This window comes from Choloepus didactylus, chromosome 5 (genome assembly GCF_015220235.1).
Source record: "Choloepus didactylus isolate mChoDid1 chromosome 5, mChoDid1.pri, whole genome shotgun sequence".
In the NCBI taxonomy this organism is placed as follows: Eukaryota; Metazoa; Chordata; class Mammalia; order Pilosa; family Megalonychidae; genus Choloepus; species Choloepus didactylus.
The window spans coordinates 82,872,797-82,887,155 of NC_051311.1; the positions used below are offsets into that span (position 1 = coordinate 82,872,797).

Sequence of the window (14,359 nt, forward strand, 5' to 3'; positions counted from 1 at the left end):
AATTACAGCCTTTCTCATTATGAATTTTTTTTTGCAACTCGTGCTCATATCCCTTTTTTTCTCTCTCTCAATGACTATTATATAATTTATTCCTGTGGTCCAGTTTGTTCTTCCTGTGGCCCACTTTTGGCACTTAATCATATTTCTTTTTATTCTGTTTTAAAAAATGTTTTTTCCCCCCCAAACACCTAAGTCAATGCTGAACACGTATTTGGCATTGCATAATTCTTGTTATTTGGTTGATAGCAGTAAATGAGGTCTTAGAACAGGATTAGGTTCAAAGCAGAATAGAACTGTCACTCTCTGAGGTTTCCCATAATCTAGGATATGTGCTTCATCATTAGACCTTTGTTTTATTGTATGTAATGAACATCCTTAATTCTGTTATCCTTACTTGATTTATTGCCAGTCCTCTTCTTTAGACCTGGCTAATGCTTTTATCTGAGGAAATATCTTTTATATGATGATGTAGCTCTGGTTCTCTAATATATTACATATAACATTCAGATACATTAGTTCTATAGTTGGTTTTTTATTATTTTTTCTTCCTACAAATGCTTACTTTAAAAAAACACATACGGGCATTTGAATCACCAAAAATCCTGCAAGATTTTACAGATGAAAAAATTGTGGCTCAAGTCAGTGAGCTAGAGTAATTTGCCCAGTCACATGATTGAATCATGGTTTGAGCTGAGGTCCCCTAGACTCAAAGCCCACCAACCTTCCACTGACTTTCCCTCTTTGCTGATGCCATGATGCCTCTGTAGAGCACCACTGGACTGTCCAGGGACTGCGTGGAGGGAGAGCTCCTCTTCCCTGAGGCAGAGGGAAGGGCGGGCATTAACGTATGACATTTGCAAATTGGAGGAGTTGTTACCCAAAACTCAGAAAGCTGTTATTGATTTGTACATCCTAGTTTTGTTTTTTTTTTTTGGGGGGGGGAGTTGTGTGTGCAGGAGGTGTGTTCTCTCTACACCAGTTGTACTAGAACATGCCCTTAGAAGTCATCTGCTTTTCAAATATTCCTGACTTAAAATTGAATATGTCAGTTTTCATCTCAGTTTGCTGATAAGAGTTACAGTTATCTCTATCAAATAATTTTGTGTCAAGATGGAGGGCCCTAATCTTCAACAGTGGTAGTGTTAGTTTTTAATTGGGTATCTTTTCCAGATTATGACTAACTTTATGTCTAGTCCCATTATATTTCCCCCCTTTATTATTGTTGGCTAGTTATTTTCATTTTTATATTTTGCTATTTTGTACTTCCTGAGAATTTTCAGATGAGAACTGCTAAGTCAGATAAATTAAAATAAAGATAGAAAATTTGATACTGGCATTTACATTCTAAAGATTACCATGTTTCTATTTCTATAGTATTTTATTTATTTGTAATGTGAAAGGAGCAAGGTGGCCCTTAAAAATTTTTTTTGGAATTAGTTTCCGTAGATTACTTTTCCCGATCTGCTACTGGAGGAACTAAAATTGTTTTAGCTTATCAGTTATTATTTGTTTTGCCTTGTGATAGTCCAAATATAGCAACATGCCTCCTCATTTTGCACATGCTTAGACTCTGTTTGCAATCAGGTATTGGTAGCAGGAGCTGTTGGAGAGATCCACAGAGGATAGTAGGCTGATCATGTGTGGTCATCTACTGGTTTCTTGTGATCTTGTCTTAAGTCCCTTGGGAGGAACTGTAGCTTGGTCTTTTTACCTCTGGTGTCATAGCATAGTGACCAGAACAAAGTAGATACTAAAGAATGAAAATGCAAGCTTCCTAAGGGCAAGGACCGCACCTGCCTTCTTCTGTATTATGTGATCATCCCTTAGCACGGTGCCCAGATACATAGTATGTGATCAATGAATACATATTGAATGAGTTGGGAATTGGGCATCAGATTTGCTTGATCCCTGCTCTTGCATTCTCTATTCATAGTTTCATAGTTTCCTCTTTATAAATAAAATCTTGATTTGGTTGTCCAAATGTGTAAGCTTATTATTATAATTGAAAGGTTACATTTTATATAAGATTTTGCTTTATAACATATTCTTTTCTTCTTACCTTTAAAACTCCCACGCTAACTTTTAAATGGTCTTTATAATTGGGATAACTTGACAAATGTTTATCCACCTGGTTGCTATGGATGGGTGATTGGTGACTTTGTGTAAGCTAAAATATCAGCAAGTTCAAAACTGATTTTAGATGAATTCATGCATGATGAAGTCATAGCAAGTTGTTAAAGGAGAGCGAGTATTTCACAGTGTAGGTCGTTATATGTTTGAGGTCAGCATTACCCAGGATCTTTCACTTGCAAGTGCTGTGTACCAGATGGTAAATATGATTTCAACTGCATCTGAAAGCTTATTTAAAAATATTCTCAATTTAAGTACTTCAGCAATGAACCAGGTGTGCTACTTAAGCAATACTTTTCTCAGAAGCAATGTTTTAAACCTAAATGACTTGTATGGTTACTGTAAGCATGAGCTTACTGATAAAAATTATTCCCTTTTTGTGGGAGATGATTTTAGTATTGCACTGTTATTGTTTAAAGGAAATTTTCTCAGAGGAAGTGGACTCTGGGTGCTTACTATTATGGTAGTTTCAAATATTTAAGGTGTGAACAAAAGGCCAGATCACATATGGACATTTTGAGCAGCTGAATGATCTTTGGCAATTTATATGGACAAGTAAATGCACTGACTCTTACAAAATGTGAGTGCCATAAGGCTTTAGATATTTTATTTGATTGACCTGACATAGAAATGTAATGATTATTTCTTCATTTATTTATGGCTTCTTTAGTAGCTAATAGTTGAAAACTTTCAAAAGTGTTTTATTATTATGAGATATAGGTGTCCTTCACAATTCAGGTAGGACAGGTCTGCACTGAGCCTTTTCTTTTGAGCCTGTGAAAATAGCCACCACAATATCTTGTTCACAGGGTAGGTGTTAGTTTTTCCCTTGCTTCCTTGCCTTGGAGCAGAAGCTGTACTATCAGATGGGCACCTCTCCCCAAAAACCCCTTGTTCTGGTTTGTTAAAGCTGCCATTATGCAAAATACCAGAAATGGATTCGCTTCCGTAAAGGGGGTTTGTTTGGTTACAAAGTTACAGTCTTGAGGCCATAAAAGTGTCCAAGCTAAGGTGTCAACAATAAGGTACCTTCACAGAAGAATGGCCAATGGTGTCTGGAACACCTCTGTAGTCTGGGAAGGCATGTGGCTGGCATCTTCTTCCTTTGCTCCCAGGTTGTGTTTCAAAATGGCTTTCTCCCAGAACATTTGTCTCTGGGTGTCTGGGGGTATTCTCTTAGTTTCTCCCAGGCAAACTCTGGAGTAGCAAAAGTCTACTTTCAATGGCCATCTTCAAAATGTCTCTCTTGGCTGCAGCAGCAGATTCTTGTGCCTGAGCCTTTATAGGGCTCCAGTTAACTAATCAAGACCCATGCTGAATGGGCAGGGCCACACCTCCATGGAAATAAGGTATTACCCATAGTTGGGTGGGTCACATCTCCATGGAAACAACCTAATCCAAAGATTCCAACCTAATCAACAATAATATATCTGCCCCTACAAGATTGCATCAGAGAACATGGCATTTTGGGGGACATAATACATCCAAACTGGCACACCCCAGAAGAGTCTCTCAGTAGGAATAACCTCATCCTGAATTTGTTGTACAGAAGTTGATGGCAGTGACCTGGTGTGCCGGTTTGAATGTATTGTGTCCCCCAAATGCCATTATCTTTGTGGTCTTGTGGGACAGACGTTTTGGTGCTGGTTAGATTTGCTTGGAATGTGCCCCACCCAGCTGTGGGTGGTGACTTTGGTGGGATACTCCCATGAAGGTGTGACCCCACCCATTCAGGGTGGGCCTTGATCAGTGGAGCCATATAAAACATGCTGACTCAAAGAGACTGAAGAGAGTGCAGCTGGGAGTGATGTTTTGAAGAGAAGCAAGCTTGCTAGAAAGGAACGTCCTGGGAGAAAGCCGTTTTGAGGCCGGAGCTTTGGAGCAGACGCCAGCTGCCTTCCTAGCTAACAGAGGTTTTCCAGACACCACTGGCCGTCCTCCGGTGAAGGTACCCAATTGCTGAGGTGTTACTTTGGATGCTTTGTGGCCTTAAGACTGTAACTGTGTAGTGAAATAAACCCCCGTTTTATAAAGGCCTGTCCATCTCTGGTGTTTTGCATTCTGCAGCATTAGCAAACTAAAACACCTGGTTAACATTGGAGTTGTGGAAAAGTGAAAAAGCTGCTGCTTTGTTGTCTTTATATTTAAAATGTTCTTTTACCATTGCCCATCCAACAGATCTCGTCAGTTTAACTTCCAAAATATGTATCTTAAATCTGTCCATTTCAGTCCCTCTCCATCACCACCACCCTGGTCCAACCTACCATCATTTCTTGCCCTGGACAACTAGAGTAATCTGGTCTCTGTATCCATTCTTGAACCATCTAGAATAATCATTGAAAATGCAAATATGATCATTCTACTTTGTACTAAACATTTCAGTTTCTTCTCATTTACTGCAAAATTCTTCATGAGGCCTGTGAGGTCCCACCTTGTCTAGGGTTTAAACTCCTTGCTCCCACTCACACTGTGCCTTCCCTTTTTTCCTGGGCTTTAGCTGCACCAGCCTTCTTAAAGTTGCTGGTGGTGCTCTCTGGAATGCAGTTCCCTACCCCACAATCTGTTGTCTAGGAAACTCCTACTCATCTTTTATTTCAGTCCCTTCCTCAGAGACATTTGACCTCTCTATATCTCTCTCATAGCACTTCAAACAACTGTAAATTTACATGTGTTTATTTGATCATCTGATTGACCCTTGTTATTCCTTAGTGGGTTGTAAAAATATGGTGAGGGCAGGGACTGGGGCTGTCTTTGCTCACTGTTTTCTGTATCTCTGGTGCTTGGCACGATGCTTATGGAAGACCCCTAGTAAGTATTAGTCTTAAGAATGAATGACTCAGGGAATGAATGAGTGAGTAGATGAGTGGATGAGTGATCGAACTGTCCTAGCATGGGCAAAGACACAGTCCCCTAGAAGTCACTTTTTTTTGGAAGCAGGCAGAGGTTAGAAAGCATGATCTGGTGGCAGGCTTTTCTTTCTGTATAAGCTTCTTTCTTCAGATAGTTCTTCCTTGATCTAGTAAGGACGCAAACTAAATGTGGCTGTGAGAAGACATTCAAGGGGATAATTCTTCCCTAGCTTTTCCTCCTGTTTTTATTTTGAGAAGGTAACAAGCCTGAGGGAGTCAGTAAATAGTTGACCTTTAAATGCCCAAATATCAGTATTTTCCTGATTTGCCTGATTTGGGGAATCACCTGGGATGTTTATTTTGGAGGTCTGAGTGGGAGTGGGAATCTGCATTTTTAAACATGTCAACCAGAGCAAGCTTGGGAAACACAGCCCTAGGGTTTGGTATCAGGGAGCTGTGTGCAACTCTTAAGTCTTGATAAATAAATTTGAACTTACCAAACTTGTAGATGGTGTGTTGATTATTTGCTTTAGAGCTGGTTTCTTTCTCTTCTGCACGGTGACTGATCTTTTTTTCCTCCTGTATATGGGAGCACTGAATAAATTACTTGTGGATTCAGATATTTCACAGTCTGAAATCTTTGGATTCATTTATTTGTTTGTATTTTGGAAAACATTGAAAAGGAAAGATTTGGAGGTTATTGAACTTTTAAATTTACCGTAAGACTGATGTTTGACTTGTGAAATCTGTGGTTAGAAATGTTTTCACAGAGACTGAACTAAGGAAATCTAATCATGAGGAAAATGTGTCTTTTGCATCTTGAAAATACTGATTTGATAAACATTCCAAACTTATTCTTCTATTACCAAGTGATGTAAAAGAGGATAAGAGACCTTTGTAAAATAGTCCATTGAAAAAGTATTAAATTTCTTGTGCAGATGATATAAAAGGAATTTGTAAAGGTATTTTAGATTCTAGGTGAAAGCTGCCATTGAAGAGAAATTAGTTTCTCTGAAGAGTTCATGTTAAAGCTGGATACCAGCAGTATTGGAATGAAAATTGTGAAGCAAGTTTGCTGATGTCAGGAGTTCAGTGTGTAAGGCTGCTCACATAAGCATCTAGCACCTTGGGCCAGACACATTTCTTGGGTACCAGATGCATGAACTAATTAGCAATTTAATTTAAGATTACGACTAGTATAGGAGTTTGAATGAAAAGTTGTTTTTAAATCGCTTGTTTTCTAAAATATTCTGCAGTTACTTTTGTTTCACTTGGATGTAAAAGATTACTGGTCCCAGGTGAATTTTATGGTGTGTGAAATATTATGCTGATAAAGCTGTAAAAAAAAAAGTTTACTGGTCTTTATTCCTTACCAGCATATGTATTACCCTCATGATTGATGTCAAGTAGAGTAGATAGCTTGGTTTCCTAAGGCTGCTGTTAAAATGTACCACAAATTTGGTGGTTTAAAACAACATAAATTGTTGTCTCACAATTCTAGTGGCTAGAACCAAATTCAGTGTGTCAGCAGGGCCATCCCCTCTTCGTAGCTCCTGGTGGTTTGCCAGCAATTCTTGGCGTCCCTTGGCTTATGGTAGCAGCATTTCAATTTCTGCCTTTGTCATCACCTGGCCATTTTCTCTCTATCTCTTCTCCCCTTCTTATAAGGACAACAGTCATATTGGATTAAGGGCCTATTCATCTCCAGGACGATCTCATTTTAGCTTCACTGATTCCATCTGCAGTGCCCCCATTTCCAAATAATGTCACATTCACAGGTACCAGGGGTTGGGACTTCAATGTATCTTTTTGGGATACATGATTCTACCCATAAGAGTAAGTCATTGAGAATTAACCAATTCAGGTTGTTATTATTCATCTTTTCCCTGTGATATATTAAAGATTTTCTAGGGATTTAGTGATTGGTATATTTTTCGATCAGTTTAGATCAAAGGGTAGGCCAAGAACCTTTAGTGGGCCATAAAAATCAATTTAGTGATTTGGACCTAGCATTTTAAAAAATGAAATGGAATAGACTGAAATGATTGTCTTTTGTAGAGCAGGATAGGTATTATTTTGTTTCAGTCACTTTTTATTTGTTGCAAATACTTGTGTGTATGTTTGTGTGTATGTGATTGGGTTGCTATATACAATTTATTTCTTAATATGAGACACAGTCAGCTAAGTCTGAAACCCACTGATATATCTGGAGAATTCTTTGGCTTTGTCAGGGTCAGAAGAATATGAGTTCCTCATGCCACCCTCTCTTGTGTGTCTTTACAAGGAAAAATTCCTTCGAAATAAAATGAGATGAGGAGTCTTTTGGCTGAAACTATTTGCAGGTGGTCCCATAACTATAACAATTTGTTATATAGGGAGTAGCACCCTTTCATCATGTTTCTCTTGTCCCTCATTTCAAATTTAAATTGTGTAGTTCACCAGCTATTGTATTGTGTACTTCATATCTGATTATCTGGACAGAATTTGACTGTGGCTTTTCTGCTTCTTTATATTTACTTATTTTCTCCCTCTTCCCCCTCCTTCTTTTTTCTTCATGAATACATTTCTTAATCTTTTTCCTTTCCTTCTGATGTTCTTATCTATTTAATGCTTCTATTCATTTCTGTAATATTAATATTATCACAACAATGCTCTCATTGGTAGTGATTTTTGGGAAATTAAAAAAAGGATAGCCAAAATAATGGCAGATACTTGGTCTCACGTATTTCTGGATTTTCTGTACCTGCCTCAAGAGGACAAGAAATCTTAGATCAGCAAACTGACCTGTGGGTTTAGGGCTGAACAAGCCTTGTGATTGTGTTAGGGGATTTTTCAGTTGACCTGATCTAGTCTCACCCTCTAAGGAGGGAGAGGTCAAGAGGCTTCTATGCCTCCCTTTCCTCACTTCTTCCCAGGCTTGGGTAGCACGTGAAGCTTGTCTAAGTAAGGTAAAAAAAACTGGTCTTTTATCTTTCCCTTACAGGAGGCTACTATAACAAAGTCCAATACAAAAGTGATAGAAAATTATTCATCTCTCATTTCACAATCTAAGTATAAGCAATACAGGGCAATTATGGTGTCTCTGTGGTGTGGGGGACCAGGGTTCTTCTGTTTTGTTGCTTTGCCATCTTTAACTTGAAGCTTTTGTCTCATAGTTTGAGATGGCTGTTCCTGCAGCTACTACCATATCCTTGTTCCAGGTATATAATGGGGAACAGAAAGAGAGGGCATGCTCCTTTTAAGGGCACAGCCTGGAAGTTGTGTATGTCTTTTCTCCTCATGTGTCACTGATAAAACCTGGTTACATGGTCACACCTAGCTGCAAGGGAGGCTAGGAAATACAGTCTTCAGCTGGGCAGTCACGTGTTCTGTTAATACTTCCATTACTTTAGAAGAGGAGAAAGATGTCAGTGATACAGGGAGCATCTCTGCCATAATAGTCAGTCAGCAACAGAGAAGGACTTAACTTTTGGAATGATTATATATATGTATATATATATACACACTCACACACATATGTATATACATATATATATGTATTTTTTTTCTAATTTATTGCCTTGTGGGGAGAACTTGTGCATTGTGGATTTGAGCTGAAATGAATTAACCTGAAAAGAGTTGACCTGAATTAATTTATTTGCCTTTGGGACTGTAACCAAATTTATTCTAATGGCTACAGGGATGAGTGTGAAATATTTAAGAGGCTGCTTTCCTCTATCTCTTATTTTTCTTGGGCTGTTTTTGTGTCTATCTTTATCACCTTTTTTGAGGCTAATTTCACATTTGTTTTCTTTGTATTTTTAGATATGGCACAGTCACAAACCTGGGTGCGAAGGTATTTCAAAGCCTTTTGTAAAGGCTTCTTTGTGGCGGTGCCTGTGGCAGTGACTTTCCTGGATCGGGTCGCCTGTGTGGCAAGAGTGGAAGGAGCGTCAATGCAGGTGAAAACTAACACAACTTCATTTTTTGAAGCACGTGCTCCATTGTTTTCCAAGCACTAGAAATGAGATATCTGTTTATTATATCCGTGATGGGACTTGAAAGATAAAAAGGCCTTGAATAAGGCCTTTAAAAGATATAAGGTTTTTTAAGATAAAAAACTACTAATCTCTTTATTTCCTATAAGGTATTCTAATGCAGTCATATTAGACTAGAGGTAAATAAAAATAATTATTAGCTAGTTCTCTGTGTCTATAGTTTGATATTTTCTGAGAATAGTAAATGGAGATTCTAAAGGAAATTCACTGAATAACACCACATTCTGTGGATAAGACCTAGGATTTTAAGATATTCTAATTAAATATCCACATTTGAATATCCTCTTAAAACTGAATTATTAGTATAGTTATTGGTAAGTCCTTTTTTATTGCAGGATGGGTTTAGGGCAAATTTGTTTACTCTATTGATATATACTTTTACAGGTAGAAAAAAGTCTAGAGCACTGATCCCAGATATTCTAGTGTGCTCTGTAAGCAAATAGCTGATTGAAAAGATTAACTGCAGTTTATATGGGAAATACTTTGGACTACAGATTTCCAAAAATTATGTAAGAATATTCTTCTGGAATAATGTAGAAAGAACTTTGTTTTAAAGTTGATGTCTACAACCTAGCTGTTTAAGTAACTTTATGCAGTTAAGAAAAAATTGCATTTGTAATATGATTTGGTTACTTCTATTCTTAGCATGTATTAAGTTCATGTTCTGTGCTAAATAGCTGTGTAAAACAAACAAGTCAAATGAATATATAAGTTTCTAAGGGCTTAAAATTATACAGAGAATAACCAGCTTTGTTTTTTCTTTTTTCGGTTAGAACTGTTTAAAGGCATAGACATCAGCTTTAATAGGCTGAGAATAAAATTATTTATTGCAGTTATTGTATTGATTATCAGGCCTCTTCCTCAGTTTTCATAGTCAGTGGGATAAGGAAGGTCTGTAGGTTCTTAGGGTGTGTGTTCTTTGGGCAAAGCTAAAGATCTATAGCAGGGCTGTATGAATATTAATTTCTACTTCCGTCATTTGGATTGTGATGGTTTTCTCTTAGGCAGGGGGTTTTGACCTCAGCCGTGGTCTCTTGGCTTTCCTCTGTAGTGGGACACCAGGCCAAAGGAAATTGGTCACTTACTTTGAGTGCAAAAATATTTTATTACAGGGGTGCAGTAAACATTTACAGGTATATATCTTTATTCTTGAATTAATTTAATTCATATAACACAGATTGGAATTACATTTCCTGCCTCTTTGTTTTGAATTCCTGGCAGCCTCCTCTTGACTCAATCCTTAGGGAGAACTAGATTTTTCTTTGCTGAAGTTTTGAGTTACATCCTTCATTTCAGATTAAAATTGCCTTCTCCAGAGTCATCTAAATTCCTTTTTGGTCCCTTGAACCCCTTGAATCCTTCCACAGGTATGTATCTTTCAGTAACAAATAATCGGGTTTATAATGATTTTCTCCAATTCTGTTGGTGCTGTCTGGCTACATAGCCATCCTTACCTTGGATCTGATAATATTCCAGAGAGGGTCATATGGCAATCATAGTATCCCAGTCTTCACGTTTTTAGCCCAGCACCGTCTCGCTGAATATCTGTGTTCCTGGTATGTGCAAAGAGCCAAGGAAAGTCATTAAAAAAAATAAGATATGGTTTTTGCTCACAAGAAATTGGCTGTTTTATGAAAGGATGAGACTTATCCCTAGTGAAGAAGACAGTGAAGAAAGTGTCATATGGCATCATTCCCCAATGCTAGTTTGTGGACCGATCCCCAAGTCAAATTATTACGCAATTTTACTACCTTTAATACTTTTTGTGTATTATGTAGAAATTTCCTTGGCTACTAGTTATAGAAGTCCAGCTTGAAATAACTTAGGTAAAATGGACAATATATTGTAAGGCCTATTATGTGCTCTCAGGGGATAATGGAACCAGGGACTTGACACTGCGGAGCTCTCATTCTCCTCTTTGTTTCCAGGGTCTCTCTATCTGCATCTTGGCTTAGTTCTCTCAGACAGCTTTCTCCACATGGCAGGGCACATGGCTGCTGGAGTTGTCATGACCAAGATGTCCCAGTTTTCATCACCATCTGAGAGAAATTGCTCTTCTTTCCTTAATTTCAGTTTAAAAAATCTTGGAGAAGGACTGTGATTGATTCAGCTTGGGTCACATACCCAAATATTTCCCAGAGGAAGGGAGGATGCTATTTTGAGAATTAAATAGGAATGGATATTCTGTGAAGAAGGGAGAAATAGACAGTTATTACAGCTGATTCTATGTTTTATGAATTTAGACTATAGCTATAATTCATTTACAGTTTCACTAGATATCACTAATCATTCCTAAAATTACTTAAGAGCAAAAATCGCAATAATGAGATTTTGGGTTAACTAATTCAGTAAATTTTAAGATTTCTTTACTACTGTACAATTTTGATGAACTGAATATGTATAGACCATGGGTTCAGATTTCTTTGACAATTGAAATAAACTCTTGTTTCAAATCTCTTTTATGAGTTAAGTACTGACATAAGTGCTGCAGGGGATTTCTCCAGAAGTCCCTGAGCATCCTGCAAGGAACACAACCTGATTTTTAAAACCATGACGCCTAAAAATTATATCTGGCATTTGACAATTGGTTTATTTATTGATTTGTTGTAAAGGGAAGGACTACTCTTGATGCCTGGTGATATCCTTTTGTGTGAAAGCTAGAAGTATGAAAGAAAAGCAGAAAAATGAAGAGACAAGAAAGAAAAAAAGCATAGAGAAAAAAAGAAAGTAACATAGATCAGCTGGGTGATGGAGGATGGTGGAGAAAATTAGATATTTGTGCAGGAGTCAGTGGCACAGGGGCCCAGTGGACAAAGTGCTGATGGGCTCCTCTGAATTCCTCTTAGGAATGTACCCTTGAAGACTTTACACATCTCTATTGCATGCTTGTGTGTAGCAGGCTGGGAAGTGTCATGTAGCCATTCATTCTGCATCTCAATATTCCTTGAAGGATTCTGTGGACCATTTTGATGGAATTCATATCAGTATAGTTTAGCAGGCTTGAGCATCATTCATTGCATAGTACTTTAGCTCTTCTGTGTATTCAGGTAGAAAGATCATATCTAGTCATTTCTGTCACCTCAAACATATGATTAATTTTTCAACTCAGAATGTTATTTTTGGAAATGAACAATAATGAAAAACAGTGGTAACTGTGAGTTGGAACAGAGAATCATTTATCAAGTGACTAGTCAGTGCAAGACACTATGTTAGGTGCTGTGGGGGATGACGAATCAGGCTTGGATTCTGCCTTCAGGGAGCTTTTATGTTTGAGGAAGTTCAAAACATATTAATCCTGGATGATGGATGTGTCTTCAGATGACATTAGTATGGAAGCTGTCAAGCTGTCAGATAAATGTTTGGCTAATGTTTGGTATTTCTAGAAATGAAGGCTTCTTTGGCTTAGTGCACTGTTTTTGGAGAACAGGCCTGGAATTTGGAACAGAGTGGTTTCAGAAAATAATCTTTGAACCCTTTTATTGTTGGTCACTGTATTAATTTTTGCTATGGCAAGAAACAACCCCAAGAATTCAGTGGCTTGCATGACAGATGTTTATTTCTTGCTTATGGGGTTGTGGATTGGCTTTAGTGCTCCAGGCCATGGGTTTGATTTTGTCTGCTTCATGTGCCTCTCGCTGTGGTACCCAGGCTGAAGGAGCCGCGGCTTCCTGGGGCATGCTCATGGGAGACAGCAGGACATAAGAGAGTGAGTGGAAGCCTCCGTTCAGAACCTCTGCTCTTCTGTCTACATTCCTTTGGTCAAAGCAAGTCACATGGCCAAACACAAAGTCAGTGGGATTGGGAAGCATATTCTACCCATAGGGAAGCCGTGGCAAAGATGGGAGGGAGGGAAGAATTGTGAACAAATAAATACATCCACCATAGCACCATGATTCCAAAGAAATAGGATTGATTTCAGAAGTAATCTAAAAATTGGTATGTATTTACTTTTGGGTCTATCAAAAATGGCCCTAGACTTTGTTGTCTAATAAACTAACAGAATTGGCATAGATTGAAATTCCAAGTCACTGCACTCCGGAAAGGACTGATCCGTTATACATTTCTTTAGGTTTGCAATACCCCAGAACTAATTGGATCATCACTTTAGAGTGGCTTTTCTTAAAAGTCACTCCATATCTAAGTTTGCCAGGCTGCTATGACAAATACCACACAGTGGGTTGGTTTAAACAATAAGAGTTTATTGGCTCGTGATTTCAGAGGCTAGAAGTCCAAATCAAGGCATTGGTGAGACCATGGTTTCTCCTGGGGGTGGGAGCTTTCTGGTGCTGACTTGTCAGCAAATCCAGTGGTTTGTTGGGTTGTATTTCTGCCTCCCATCACATGGCAATATCCTTTACTGCTTCTGAGACTTCCCGGTTCTGTTTATAAAGCTTTCAGTAATTTGGATGAAGACCCACCTTTATTCAATTAGGTCATACCTTAACTAAAAATAAGATGTCCTATTTATAATGGGTTCACACTTACAGGGATAGGGATTAAGATCATGTGTTTATTGGGATACCTAATTCAACCTACCACACTCTGCAACTTGGAGATATGTTATTTAAGAAAATCTGACAGCTGAAATATTAAATTTCATTAAATGGATATAAAATATCAGTCCTTTGGAGTTTATTGAATAAATACTCTTATAGCAATTTTGGAAATTCACATTGAGTATTGAATTTTGCTGTAAGAACTGTTTTTAGGCCTTTCAAAAAATTTGATTGGGTTATAATTTAATAGGGAAAGCTTGTTTTCAGGATTTTCTCTGTTTTAGTTTGCTAAAGTTGCTGAAGTGCAATATACCAGGAATAGGCTGGCTTTTACAATGCGGATTTATTAACTCACAAGCTTAAAGTGCCGAAGGCCATGAAAATGTCCAAATCAAGGTGTCATGAGACGATATCTGCACTCCTCTGTCAGAAGACAAGGCAAATAGCATCTTCTGGGTTTTGTTGCCTCCAGCTTCTGGCTTCAGTGGTTTCCTCTTTGTTATCTGTGGGTTTCTCCCAGCTTCTGTGTGTGTCCTTCTCTCTCAGCTTCTGTGTTTTCTCTCTATTTCATGTTCTTATAAAGGGTTCCAGTAAGAGAATTAAGACCCACCTGGGTGAAAGAGGAAGATTAGGGTCATGTATGTCACCAGAAGGAAAGCTAGAGGATAAAAACTGGGACTGTATAACTTAGCGAAACTTAGAGTGGATGATGGTGGTGGTTAATTGTACAAATATAAGAAAGTTTTTACATGAACTAGAACAAATATATGTCATTATTGCAAGTTGTTAATAATGGGATGGTATATGGGAAAAAAGACAATTAATGTGAATTAGGTCTGTAGTTAGC

The 14,359-nt window shown here is 38.0% G+C and overlaps 1 protein-coding gene across 9 annotated transcripts in view; it reads left to right on the plus strand.

The window, feature by feature from the left end:
• IMMP2L (inner mitochondrial membrane peptidase subunit 2) overlaps positions 1-14,359 on the plus strand; it is a 995,917-nt gene that overhangs the window by 38,043 nt on the left and 943,515 nt on the right. For all 9 annotated transcript variants that reach the window (XR_005216988.1, XR_005216987.1, XM_037836359.1 and 6 more), the window contains exon 3: positions 8,784-8,920. Coding sequence is in view for 7 of the 9 variants with exons in the window: in XM_037836359.1 (XP_037692287.1) it covers positions 8,786-8,920 (135 nt within the window). In the remaining 2 variants the exon portion in view is untranslated. The remainder of the gene's footprint in view (positions 1-8,783; positions 8,921-14,359) is intronic.